The sequence below is a fragment of the Artemia sp. Qi Xiang Cuo genome, chromosome 16, assembly GCF_049724085.1.
Source record: "Artemia sp. Qi Xiang Cuo chromosome 16, ASM4972408v1, whole genome shotgun sequence".
Classification (NCBI taxonomy): Eukaryota; Metazoa; Arthropoda; class Branchiopoda; order Anostraca; family Artemiidae; genus Artemia; species Artemia sp. Qi Xiang Cuo.
In genome coordinates this window covers 8045375-8060390 of record NC_142809.1, presented here as the reverse complement: position 1 = coordinate 8060390, position 15016 = coordinate 8045375, and the positions used below count along the sequence as shown (strand labels likewise).

Sequence of the window (15016 nt, the reverse complement as noted above, 5' to 3'; positions counted from 1 at the left end):
AGATGACTGTTCTAAGACAGCAGAGGAAAACGGAAAATGGAATTCAATTACAAAATATCAAGACTCCTTAATTTCTTCATTGTTTTGCAAATTTCATTTTCCCAAAATGTATATAAGCGCTTTGAATACAAGTTTTCCTTTAAACCACCTTATTTGGCCCAGAAAGATGGATCAGTGCCATTTTGGCAATACTCAGGAAGTAAGTTGTGCTTTGCTCACTTGTAATAGCCTATTCTAGCTGATTGGATTTTCCCTGCATGGGTGCCCGTAAGGGGGAGGGCAACCCCCCTGGCTGAATGAAGGTGTCATATATTTGTATTAGGCTAATTAAACAAATTTTTTTCACAGAATAAGTTTTCAAAGAAAAGTAAAGAGCTCTATTAAGCCAAAAATGGGCGGAAATAAAGTCAAATAACTGGTAAAGTTCTACCAAATCATATTATTGAGTTAGAAATATAGTGAATACACCATTTGATGCCTTTTTTATGCTGATAACAAATATAATAATCATTTCTATTGGAAATGAATTTCAGCACCCCCCCCCCCCCCACCTATATATACCTAACCTAACCCTGAATTGGCATATATAGGGGGGGGGCTGAAATTCATTTCCGATAAAAATGATTAGGCCGATTATATTCGTAATCAGCATAAAAAAAGGCATTGAATGGTGTATTCACTTTTGTCCTAACTCAATAATATGATTTGGTAGAACTTTACCAAATAACCTTCTAAGCATAAAAATAACACAAATCACTATCAAAGATTAAATAAAACTCAAAACAAACAGAAATTGGTAAATATTAACCAAATCATATTAGGGTAAGACACCCAGTAGTCGGCCACCTGCCTATTCTCGGACAGAATGTAACTAACAGGGAACCTACCTCTAGGCTAATGTGGTCACTTAGTAGTCACTAAACTGGTCACTTAGATATCCATATGGATATCTAAGTGACCAGGGAAACCAGCTTTGTCTTTGTATAAAAACTTTCTAAGCACATTAGCCTAGAGCTAGGTTCCCTGTTAGTTACATTGGTCAATATATACCAAATCATATTATTGAGTTAGGACTAAAGTGAATACACCATTCGATGCCTTTTTTTATGCTGATTACGAATATAATAAGCATTTATATCGGAAATGAATTTCAGCCCCCCCCCCCCCATATAGGCTGTACCTAACCCACCCCTAAATTGGCCTATATAGGGGGGGGGGCTGAAATTCATTTCCGATAGAAATGCTTATTATATTCGTATTCAGCATAAAAAAAGGCATTGAATGGTGTATTCACTTTAGTCCTAACTCAATAATATGATTTGGTATATATTGACTGTTACATTCTGTCCGAGAATAGGCAGGTGGCTGACTACTGGGTGTCTTACCCTATTGACTTATGCATAAAGTGAATACACCATTTGATGCCTTTTTTATGCTGATTAAAAATATAATAAGCATTTCTATCGGAAATAAATTTCAGCCCCCCCCCCAGTTATGCCAATTAAGGGTTAGGTTAGGTATATATAGGGGGGGGGGGGCGGAAATTTATTTCCGATAGAAATGCTTATTATATTTATAATCAGCATAAAAAAAAGGTATAAAACAGTGTATTCACTTTAGTCCTAACTCAATAATATGATTTGGTAGATATTTACCCAGAAATTATAATAAATAGCCAAGTCAAACTCAAAACAAGCAAACATTAACATTACTAGGGGTGACAACCCCCATGCCTTCTCAAGACCAAAACACAACTTAGGCTTTACTGAAAAAAAAAACAACAACAAATGGCAACCATGTTCATATACCTATATGCTTAAAACAATCAGAAATTATAGTCTAATAAATAGCCAAGTCAAATTCAAAAGGAGCAAAAATGGTAAATTTCTACCAAATCATATTATTGACTTACTCATAAAGTGAATATACCCCTCAATGCCTTTTTTTATGCTGATTACAAATATAGTAATCATTTCTATTGGAAATGAATTTCAACCCCCTCCCCTCTATATAGGGGAGAGAGGGGTGAAACCGTACATTTTGAGGATTTTGACCCCTAAAAAGCGTATTTCTAAAGATACAAATTTCCTTTTTACATGAATAGATAGCTCAATTATTCACTTTTCATGGTGAATTTTTTCAATGACATCCATCAAGTTGTTTCTTGGTGAGACCCAAAAATGTGTGACCTCTTCAAGTGTCCAAAGTCACCCCAACCAGGGGGTGACTTTGGACACACATGGGGCATTTCCGTACATTCATTAATTAATGCTTGTAATTATTGATTCAGATATTATTAACATTTAATTCAGATAATATACAAGTTAAATGTAACATTAAATTTATTTTATGGGAAATTGGGCCAAATCACAGCCAAATACAAGAGCTTTGGCTGTTTGCCCAGTTCCTCCTACTGATACCGGTGCAGGAAGCTTCATAATAATGTCTTGAAAGTCAGTTTCTGCACAATCTCGACATTCAGGGAAGATGAACTTCCTACCAGACTTGCGTAGGTAGTTTATTTTTGCTACCCTGCCACTTATTTCTTCAATTTCACCAACATAGTAAACAGCAGAGTTTTGCTTCTTTCCAACCATAAACCTCACAAGCACAAAATTTCCACAAGATAATTCTTCATCTGTCTCAAACTGACTGATACTTCCACAATGTAAAGACTCCTCATCTGACTCGTCATTGAACTCTATATCTATGTCTGAAATGCTGTCTCTATTTTTGTCAGTAATGAGTGAAACCTTTGACTTTTTTAGCGACTTTTTCATTTTCTTAGCAAGCCTTAGCTCAGTCTCTGTTTCTAGTACTCTTTTTTCTGGTGTATCTGTCAGAATTCTACTTTTGCCTTTTTTACGGTTTTTGTGCGGATTGCATTTTTGCCTGTGGATATGGTCTGATGCTTTCAGGAGTTACTGCTGTAGGCAATTTTGACTGCTGTTGACCCATCATGACAGGAGATGAATCACAAAATAAACCAAGGTGAGGATCATCCATATTGGAAGTTTCTGGGGCATTCTGTTCAGCTGGATCTGGGCGGTTTGTCACCTCAGCTGGCCGAAAATCGACTTCTGTGAACACATTTGGATTTAAAGGCCAAATTCCTGCCTTATCAAAACCAGCTGTGATTTTTTGAGGATTTAGCTTTTTCAGAAAGAGATGCACGCACAATTTTTCTATTTCATGTATCAAAATTCTCTGGCCTGGGTTTAAGTCCATCCTTTTATCAAACGACTCCCTGAGAGCATATGTCAATTGTGCATACATTGTAATATCAAGGGGTTGGAGATGATGGGAGCAATGGGGCGTATGGGTTAGGAGATGGAAGCTATTATTTTTACACAAGGAAACTAATTCTACTGAAATATGGCTTTCATGATTGTCAAACAAGAGTAAAACAGGGTCTTTTTTGCTGGGTTTGACCTCTTTTAGAAAGTGTTCCATGGAACAAAGGAAATTGTCCAAAGTCATCCATCCACTGGGATGGGCTAAGCCAATGCATCCTGGTGGTCCATCTCGATACATCCTTTCTGGAGCTTTGACTCTTGTAAAAACAAACACTGGTGGAATTGGCTGACCAATTGCAGATACAAAGCATAGCATTGTGATATTTTCCCCTCTTTCTGCTGACACAGTTTGTGCCACCTGTTTTGCTCCCCTTTTAGCAATCACCTTTGGGGCCTGAACAACTGTGGGTACTCCTGTTTCATCACAGTTCCAAATTTGACCAGGAGGAAAATGATACTTGCAATATAAATCCTGAAGATTTCTAAAGAAGACACCAATTACAACGGCGTTAAGGCCGGCAGCACGAGCCTGGCTTGTATTTTTGGGTTTTCTGATGGACAAACTGGCGTTCCGCTTGATGAAACCTCTTAGCCAATCCACTCCTGCTCTCTCATTCAGTTTCCAGCTTGATGGAAATTTTATCTTCAATGCTATTGCCCATTGGTAGGCTAACTTTCTTGTTGCATAGGGAGTCAGCCCATGGTTAAGTAATGAAAATTTTCCGAGGTATGCAGCAAGCTCTTTCTCTTGTTTGGAAGTAAAAACAAACTTAGTGCTCTCCTGAACAATGTCATTGTCAAAATTGCTACCACTAGCACCACTCTGCTCGAGAATTTGCATTTTTGCCTTGTATTGTTTCATGGCATCCGCAAGGGTACTCTTCTTCAGGGAAAATTCTTCTGCAGCTGCTCGGAAAGACAACTTCCCATGTATAAATTGAATAACAACACGCCTGACTAATTCTGGATCAGGAGGACCACTTCCCTTTCGAATGTAGTTGCGAACCATCTGTAAAAGAAAATTATAATCGTCAGAACCTCAAGAGAACAATATGGAAATTAACACAGGTCACGCCATGCTTTGAGGCATAGAATGGAAAGATGCCTTCAGGCAGTGTAATGTTTAGTTTAACATTATAATAAAAAACATTAAACAAACAAACTTAAAAAAACACATCAATCATTTGTTTATGTTCACTTTTGTTATGTTTCTACAAGTTGGACAAACATTTCGGGGGGTTTCAAACCCTCTACCCCCTTGGATACAGCCATAGACACTACTGTTTATCTTTCTGATATAAGTAGGCATTGAGCAAATGTTTATTGTTCAACATAATAGTAAATCATTTAATAATAAGTATTATTTTTAAATATGATGGGTGAAAATGAATTGAACTGATCTGCATAGCTGTGAAGGTGTACTGTAAATCTAAGCTTATATAAATCTCACATGACTCCTTTTGAATTATCACTGTCTAATTAAAAGTTCCAATCAAATATATTATAAAACTAAACATTATAATATATAAGACAATAATCCATTTAATTTATACATTTAATAGTTTGTATTTTAAACACGGTGGGGTGGGGGGGGTAAGGTTTATTGGTACCGTACACCAGTGAAAAAGTATTGTAGAATATTCAATTAAGACTAGCTTGAATATTTTTGCCATAAACAGTGACAGGCCGAGACTATTTTAAACGTATAGACAGTCAAAAGTACACTTTAATTTTGGATAGAAATTATAGGCTAAGCTTAGCCAAATCATATAAAATGCTGTCCAATCTTGAACACAGGGTCTTAAAGTTGGAACAAAGTATCTAAATAATAGGCAGACTTAATCTTGGACAACTTTTATTCAAGACAAAGATTGTTACATAGAGTAGTTGTGTTTAAATAGGCTAGGCTGTAAGGCAAGGGGTAACTTTTGTCTAAGTGTAAATGTTGAAAACAAAGTTTGATAGTCAAAACAAATCACTTCAGTTTCTCTATAAGACAAAAGGAATACAGTCAATTTCACCAATATTCTGCTTCCAGCTACATACAGTTCTATTTTCCAACTTGTAAAAGACTTCCTTCAGTACAAGGCGAAACCGGACACCGCGAAAAGTGTCCAGAATCATCCCCACAAAAGTTTCTGGAGTTAGCCTATGTTGACACCATTTTGAAATATTTTTTTTCCGTAGATAACAGGCTGATATATACTGATGAAAATTACCATGCAAATAGCAGGGGTATACCTTGTCTGATCCTGCTAACTCACGGCTCAAGAGCTACAATAACTTAGAAAATATATGACAAATACTACATGTGTCAGGATTTCCAGCAAGCAAATAAAAACTTCCTTACCTCTTTTCTCGGCTGTCTCTTTTCTCCAAAATTTAAAACTTGCGCCAAATGAGTGTTACATGAAGGGCATCTAGCGGGAATTTTTTGAAAGGATTAGCTCAAAAACTTTAGACGACAGGTCAAACGTACGGAGTCGCCCCCGTGCGGTATCGCCCCTCTCTCCCCTATGCCAATTCAGGGTATATATTTGTACAACCTAACCTAACCCTGAATTGGCATATTTAGGGGGGAGGGCTGAAATTCATTTCCAATAGAAATGATTACTATATTTGTAATCAGCATAAAAAAAGGCATTGAGTGGTATATTCACTTTATGAGTAAGTCAATAATAGGCTATGATTTGGTAGAAATTTACCATTTTTGCTCCTTTTGAATTTGACTTGGCTATTTATTAGACTATAATTTCTGATTGTTTTGAGTATATAGGTATATGAACATGGTTGCCCATAGGCTGAATTTTAGGGTGGGCTTACCTGGTCTAATTGGCACTTCATTTTGAGTTTATAGGTATATCAAACTGATAATCCACAGTCATTTGTTGTTGTTTTTTTTTCAGTAAAGCCTAAGTTGTGTTTTGGTCTTGAGAAGGCATGGGGGTTGTCACCCCTAGTAATGTTAATGTTTGCTTGTTTTGAGTTTGACTTGGATATTTATTATAATTTCTGGGTAAATATCTACCAAATCATATTATTGAGTTAGGAATAAAGTGAATACACTATTTGATACCTTTTTTTATGCTGATTATGAATATAATAATCATTTCTATCGGAAATGAATTTCAGCCCCCCCCCCCTATATATACCTAACCTAACCCTGAATTGGCATAAAATTGGCAGCAAATGGTGTATTCACTTTATTCCTAACTCAATAATATGATTTGGTAGAAATTTACCACAAAAATTAACATTACTAGGGCTGAAAACCCCCCATGCCTTCTCAAGACCAGAACATAACTTAGGCTTTACTGAAAAAAAAGATGACTGTGGATTGTCAGTTTAATATACTTATAGGCCTACTGACATTTATTCCTTAAATTACAAAAAGGGTAAAAAAAGTGAATAAAAAAAAGTTTTGGTCAATTTTTTGTTATTCATATAATTGACTTATGAATAAAGTAAACATACAACTTGATGCCGTTTTCTATGCTCTTTCCAAATATAATAATCATTTTTGTCAGAAATGAATTTTACCCCACTCCCCCCCCCCCTCCTGTATATATTAATTCAGGGTATATATTTGCACATTAGGGGGGTGAGAGTATATTTTATTTCTTATGTAAATGAGAGGTAAGTTTAAACTTTCCCCCACCCCCCTTAATGTGGGTGGGGGATAAAATTCATTTCTGACAAAAATGATTATTATATTTGGAAAGAGTAAATAAAGGCATCAGGCTGTATGTACTTTATTTGTAGGTCAATAATATGAATAACAAAAAATTTACCAAAGTTTTTTACTTATTTAAGTAATATAAGTGAAAACATTTAAACATGTTTTGTTTTCAGTAAAGCACAAATAATGTTCTGGTCTTGAGCAGGCATGGGGGTTATCAGCCCTACTAATGTTAATTTTTGCTTGTTTTGGGTTTGAATCGGCTATATATTCTAATTTCTGTTCATTTTGAGTCTCATTTATTTGTTGATAGTGATTTGTGGTAGTTTTACGCTTGGGTGATTACTTGACTTTATTTCTGCCAATTTTTGGTTTAATAGAACTCTTTACTTTTCTTAAGAAACTTGTTTCATGGAAAAAGTTTTTTAAAAATTAATTTCTGTTTGTTTTTTATTAAATGTCATTTTCATGAAAAAAATAATATTTTATATCTTTTTTTTCTTTTAAAATCCATAGTTTGGCTTGCTATTTGTATGTTGGGAGAAATTTTTTCAACAATTTTAAATCCTGACACAAATAGTATTTTTTAATTTTATGTTATACCTCCTCAAGTGGACTTGAAAAAATGAAACTCAATATCAATCCCAAAAGAATCTATCTATGCTCTGTGACAACCTGGATATCCTTACAATCTATTTAGTTATTTAAAATGTAAGAGCAAAAGTAGAAATAGTAGTAGCCCCGAAAGCTTCATCCTATTACCTTCAGTCGTTCTCGATATATTGCTGAAATGTTCTATTGGCAACCGCTATAAACACAATACCTTGTGATTTAGTTGTAAAGTAGCATTTAGTTATATAGTATGATGGGCCAATGGCATAATTGTGGGGGGTTGACACGCCCAATATTCCTGACTTATATTTATTCAATAAAAGACCTTTTTGGATGTGTACAAAAAGGGTGTGTCTAAAACAAGCTGGTTTGCATATCAATATGTGGTTTGCTCACAGTAGATATGCCATTTGTTTCATTTATTTGTGGGTTTACAAATCATCATCTATGACCTGGTGTGAATGAGAGCTAGATATTTCTAACAAAAATAGTTGATTAAAGTAACTATCTCTGTGTGCTTGTTTTCTGTGAAGCAATAAAACTAGGAAAATTTGAGGAATTGGCTTTATAATTGAAATAGACAAAATCTTGTTCATAAAAAGGAAAAATATTGTGATGTATTTTATATCATATTGTATATTTTACATCATATTTTTTGATATTTCATTAGGATAAAGTTTTCTGTATAATACACAAGTACTGAACTGCTTGAATGAGATACAAGAAGTACTTTAAAACCTCATATCTTTGCTCAATCAAAATTTATAAGCTTTTAAAGATCTGTAAAATTATTTCTTAAGTTTAGGAATAAAAACCCTTGATATGGATCAAAATTCTATTGAGATTGGTGATACATTCTTTTGCCAACCCAGATGCAGATAGTTCGTTTTTATTTAGTTCCAGCTCCCCCTTAATACTCCCTGAAAGTTTCAACTTGATACCCTCAGCTGTTCCTAAGATAGCCTCCAACTACAGGCCAATAAGCCTAACTTCCCAGCTCTCCAAGATTATGGAAAAATTAGTCCTCAACAAGATTATGAATTTTTATCTGAAAATGAACTGATTAGTGCAGAACAGTTCAGCTTCATGAGAAGCAACTGCACAAGTCAGCTCCTGGAAATTTTGGACGAGTGGACAACAGCCCTGGAATGTGGCCTGAGTATTCTGGTGGTTCTGTTCAATGTAGGAAAGGCCTTTGAAAAAGTCCCCTGAAGCACCATACTCTCACAACTTTGTATCTTTGGTATAAGTGAGCTGATGATTTTATGGATATATTCCTTTCTACTTGACTGTAGCCAGATTGTTAAAGTGAAAGACATATCATAGGCAGCACAATTGCACTGCCTAAGTAAAGAACAATGTTGGCACAATGTACTATTTTTTTTTTCATACCAGGGCAGTTTGTATCAAAGGAGTTGTCATAGAAACTTCGAAAAGGGCTCATTTGATTGGAAATTGGAGTGGCTAATGCCCTTTTTAATAGTCAAAAGTTATTGGAGGACAACTCGCCCCCCCCCCCCCCGCCAATCATTCCACCAAACACATCCAATCAAAATGTTGATACAGCCATTTTGTTCAGCGTAGTTGAATTCCACATAGAAAATATCTTTTTGAGGAGGACACTTCCCCACAACCCTCAGGGCAAGGGTTAGTTATGCCCTGGGGGCACCCCTAAAACCACCATACAAGGGACACTTTTTTGTGTTTTTGTTAATTTCTCATCAAGTATTCATCCTAGACCAATGAAACTTATGCCATTGGATACATCTGAATGAGAGGAAAACTAGTGCAGAATCCGCGATTTTTTCATCATATCAATTTTTTTCAGTTGTTTTTTTAAGAGGTGTCCCTTTAGTTGGGCCCAGTTTCCAATCTCGGGACAGTAACTTGAATCACATTGTTAGACCTTGTTTTTGCTGTTTAAATTATCAAGGGACACTAAATAGGTTCTAAAAAAAGGTTTATTTTCATTTACAAGCACTATATGGCACTATTGCTTATAGACTACACTTTTAGACCCCGAGTTTCTTCCAAAACAACTTCAAGTTTCTTCCAAAACAACTAAAAAAAATAAGTTAAATGTGGTGAATCACATAAATTACAGTATCTTATGCACTTTGAATTATATAAATTATCTTAGCCACTGATCTAGTTAATTGGCAAACTTCTAATATCTTGGAACTTCAGAGCCCCTCTATGATTCAACTCTAGAGGCTGGAGAAATTTTATAATGTCAGACTTACTGAACGTGGCCTTGTCCTCTGCCGGGAATGCGAAGTAAGGCAAGGCGGTCTTCCTTAAAAGTTTGGCCATGACTTTCCCATGCTACACTTCACTCACTCTCCCAATGTAAAGCTTCTGGCTTTTGTTCTTCTGAGTGTCACTGGGGTCCTGAGAGCTCACTTTAGGCCAGGATCCAATAGCCAATTTGGTGTCTTTCTCTGGTTTTTCTATGTCAACGTCTGGTTATGTGCCCAAGTCAGGAGAACTTGAGCTTTACGAGTTGCAATCCTCAAGTTCAGCACTGGTGCTGCAGTCTTTGTTAAAATAGGTCACTAGGTTGTCATCATTTTCTTTACTTGAATTGCTTGTCTTTATAATTTTGTTTCATTATAATTTTGCGCCAAGCTTGTTTGGCTGATTTTCTGACCATACGCACCAGTTTCCTTTTTTCTAGGATTAGCCATTTTCTTCTCTTTGGCAGAACGTGACTGTGTGTTAGGTGGGAGATTGACTGGTGTGTCTACTGGCATTGAGCACTAGGAATCTGACTCTTCAGATGACTGTTCCCTGGGTGTGCCAGTATCCCTTCCTCTGACACTCTGGCTGGCAGACACTGTTAGCCTTTTTTTTCTGCCACAGCGTGCTTTGTTATTGTTTCCATTTGCCAAACCCAAGGGCTCCTCAGGACCAAACCTGATTTCTCTGAGATAAGAAACAAGACTGTCTTGAAGTTCACCGCAGTTTTAATCAGTCAGGTCACCAGGTGGCAGACGAGCAAGCCCTATTTCTGGCTTAAACGGATAGATCCCGCACTTTTCAAAACCAGCTCTGAGGTTTGCTGGAGCATTTGCTTCAATTGACCTGAGAAGAGTGTTCAATGGCACTTAAATTTCTTCCTGGTCCCATCTTCCACTTGTCTAGAATTTCTCTCCACTTTCATTTGAAAGGAGCAAAAAATGCAACATCAAGTGGCTCTAGAAGATGAGTTGCATTTGTTACAAGGAACTTGAAGAGAATGTTGTTTTCATCACATAATCTGACTACTTCTGGGGACAGGTGGGATGAGAGATTGTCACCAATAAGTACTTTCTTCCCAGATAGCTGATGACAGTAGGGCAAAATAATCCTTATGAAGTAATCTTCAAAAGTGATGCTGTCAAACCAAACAGACTTTGAATTATTGTACCTTGCACCAGTTGGACCACCAATAGTCCAGGCATCATACAAATTGATTTCCCTGTAGCACACATAGGGAGGTAGCACTATACCACTTGCTGTACCTGTCATCATTAGTGAAACACTCGCTTTTGAGGAATTCATAGTCTTTTCTGGATACTTTGTGCTGCATTTCACAATCACTTTTTTCTTCCCTGGCTCATCAGTCAGATTTGTCTCACTATAGTTTATGATATTTTGAGGAGGAATTCCTTCTGTGTCTTTAGTATATTCCTAAAAAAAAAATCCCTAACCATAGCATGATTCACTTTTGCTCAAGGTCTTTTTATGTTTGAGGCCATTCTCTCTGATAGTCTGCCAATGTTTCTTTGTAGAAATTTTTTCGCCCACTGTATGCCAGGAATATTGTCCTTGAATCTGCCAGATGATCTCCCTTGGCAATCTAGGTGTTACTTCACAAAACACCTCAAGTCAAAAGCTGTCATGGGATAGCCCATCTGTCCACAAGTCACCAAGCTTTTCACAAATTCTTCTTCTTGAAACTCGTCAATCTTGGGAGGTCTTCCCATCTTTAAGATTCTATGACCCTTTTTTCTTGCACTATGATGTCTATAGAGGACACTTTGGGATGCCAAATATATCACCAGCTTCTCTATAAGAAATTTTGTCGTAAACAGCGGCTATAGCCTATTCCAGGGCATCCTTGTCCACCTGCTTTCTTATTATGCTCATGCCCCTTGATTGAGCACTTTACAACCCGAAAAAGACAGATTTTAGTAAAAAATATTTTTTTTTTTTAGAAACTAAACCTTTTCCTTAGAAAATTGGTTACAGTCATCCTTGACAATATAGCTATCCGTCTAGCTAGCTCTCAGCTCCGCTTCAATCATCCAGTTGTAGCACCAGACAGCACTTTCAGACCTAAAAAAAAAAAAATCAAAATTACCCACTCTTGCTTTTTATTTTTTTTTCAACACAAAAAATCACTAAGTTAAACAAAATATGGCACAATTCTATATAAAATGAATAGGCTTACTGATAGTAATTTTAGTTTGGCAGTATCCTTAAAACTTCTCCAATTATCTTGGCCTAAGCAACTTTCCTGGAAAAATGTCCCTAGATTGGGCTGCATCCCTTGTTAGGTGGTTTTACAGCATATAAGAACAAAGTTGGCACAATTTATTATTATTTTTTTTCCTTTAGGCCTAGACCAGGGCACTTTGTATCAAACAAGTTGTCATAGAAACTTCAAAAAGGGCTCATTCAATTGGAAATTAGAGTGGCTTGTGCCCTTTTTAATAGTCAAAAGAGATTGGAAGGCAACTAACACCCCTTCCACGCCTACCATTTCCCGAAACATACACCCAATCAAAATTTGAGATAGCCATTTTGTTCAGCATTGTTAATTTCCAGATAAAAATTATGTTTTTGAGAACACTCTCCCACAGCCTTCAGGGCAAGGGTTGTAAATTATGCCCTGGGGGCATATAAGGTTTTTATAGAAGGTGTTGATGTAGAAACTTCAAAATAGGCTCATTCGATTGGAAATTCAAAGGGCTAGTGCCCTTTTTAATAGTTGAAAGTGAATGGAGGGTAACTAACCCCTCTCTCACGCCAACCTTTTCCCCAAACACATCCAATCAAAATTTTAAGATAGCCATTTTGTTCAATGTAGTTAAAAGTTCTGGAAATTAGGTCTTTGAGGATGACAGCCCCTCCCCATATCCCTCAGGGCAGGGGTTGTAAGTAATGCCCTAGGGGCATATAAGGTTTTTATAGAACACGTTGTTGTAGAAACTTCAAAAAGGGCTCATTCAATTGGAAACTGAAATGGCTAGTGGCCTTTTTAATAGTCAAAAGTGATTGGAAGGCAACTTAACACCCCATCCACAACCACCATTTCCCAAATCACATCCAATCAAAATTTTGAGATAGCCATTTTGTTCCATGCATTTTAAAGTTCAGGAAATTATACCTTTGAGCAGTACACTCCCCCCACAGTCTTCAGGGCAAGAGTTATAAGCTATGCCCTGTGGGCATATAAATTTTTACTTAAATATTTGTCATAGAAACTTGAAAAAGGGTTCATTCTATTTGAACTTCAAAAGTCTAGTGCCCTTTGTAATAGTCGAAAGTGATTTGAGGGCAACTAATCCCCCTCTCATGCTCACCTTTTACTCAAACACATCCAATCAAAATTTGTAGATAGCCATTTTGTTCAGTGTAGTTTAAAGTTCAGGAAATTATACCATTGAGAAAAACACTCCCCCCACAGTCTTCAGGGCAAGGGTTATGAGTTATGCCCTGGGGGCATATAAGTTTTTATTGAAACCTTTGTTGTAGAAACTTGAAAAAGGGCTCATTTGATTGGAAATTTAAAGGGCTAGTGCACTTTTTAATAGTCTCAAAAGTGATTTGAGGGCAACTAACCCCCCTTTCACACCCATCTTTTCCCCAAACACATCCAATCAAATTTCTTAGATAGCTATTTTAATCAACGTAGTTGAAAGTTTTGGAAATTAGGTCTTTAAGGATGACAACCCCCCCCTCCCCCCACAAACCTCAGGGCAAGGGTTGTAAGTTATGCCCTGGGGTCATGTAAGGTTTTTATAGAAAGCACTATTGTAAAAACATCAAAATGGGCTCATTCAAGTGGAAATTGAAAGGGCTAGTGCCCTTTTGATAGTCAAAAGAGATAGAAGGGCAACTAACCCCCCTCTCACGCCCACCATTTCCCCAAACACATCCAATCAAAATTTTGATATGTCCATTTTGTTCAACATAGTTGAAAATTCTTGAAATTAAGTCTTTTAGGATGATACCCCCCTCAGACCCCTCAGTGCAAGGGTTGTAATTTATGCCCTGGGGGTATATAAGGTTTATATAGAAAGTTTTTATAGAAATTTCAAAAAGGGATCATTTGTTTGGAAATCGAAATTGCCCTTTTTAATAGTTGAAAGTGAGTGGAGAGTAATTGACCACCCTCTCATGCCCACCATTTCCCCAAACACATTCAATCAAACTTTAGAGATAGCAATTTTGTTCAACATAGTTCAACCCCCAAACACATCCAATCAAAATTTTCAGATAGCTATTTTGTTCAACATAGCAGCAAGTTCTGGAAATTAGGTCTTTGAGGTTTACAACCCCCCCCCCCCTCCCAGCCCTCAGGGTAAGGGTTGTAAGTTATGCTCTGGGGGCATATGAGGTTTTTATTGAAAGCATTGTTGTAGAAACTTCAAAAGGGCTCATTTCATTGGAAATTGAAAGGGCTAGTGCCTTTTTTAATAGTTGAAAGTGATAGCAGAGCAACTATCACCCCTCTCATGCCCACCATTTTCCCAAACACATCCAATCAAAATTTATAGATAGCCATTTCATTTAACATAGTTGAAAGTTCTGGAAATTAGGTCTTAGAGGATGACAACCCCCCTCACAACCCTTGGGGTAAGGGTTGTAATTTATGCCCTGGGGGCATATAAGGTGTTTATAGAAAGCATTGTCGTTTCAAAAAGGGCTCATTTGATTGGGAATCGAAAGGCCTAGTGCCCTTTTTAATATTTGAAAGTGATTGGAAGGCTTGACATTTTTATAGTAAAGATCAATTTTGGTATAATGTATGATTTTTTGTTGTTGTTGTTTAGACCAGAGCACTTCGTATCAAAGGAGATGTTGTAGGAACTTCGAAAAGAGCTCATTTGATTGAAAATAGAAAGCGCTGATACCCTTTTTAATAGTCGAAAGTGATTGGAGGGCAACTAACCCCCCACCCACGCCCACCCTCCAATTTACTTTTATGTTTAAAAACAAAATGTTGCCTTAAAATTAAATCAAAAAGCACTGTGTCAATGCTAATTCCCAATACGGCATCTCAGCATTATCCCAAGAATGACTGAGGGTATTATATTCAAACTTTTGGGGCTACTTCTGCCCTTAAAGTTTAACCAAGTCAAAATAGCATAAGTGTATCCAAGCTATCAAAGAAAGTAAGCAAATTTTTTTCGAATTGTATCAAGTTTTCCATTTCAGG

The 15016-nt window shown here is 36.7% G+C and overlaps 1 protein-coding gene across 1 annotated transcript in view; it reads left to right on the top strand.

Moving 5' to 3' along the window:
* Window positions 1-30: 30 nt before the first annotated feature.
* ergic53 (lectin, mannose binding protein ergic53) overlaps window positions 31-15016 on the top strand; it is an 88154-nt gene continuing 73168 nt past the window's right edge. Inside the window, exon 1 of the mRNA XM_089102795.1 lies at window positions 31-199. Within this exon, the coding sequence (XP_088958921.1) occupies window positions 37-199 (163 nt within the window). The 5' untranslated portion in view covers window positions 31-36. The remainder of the gene's footprint in view (window positions 200-15016) is intronic.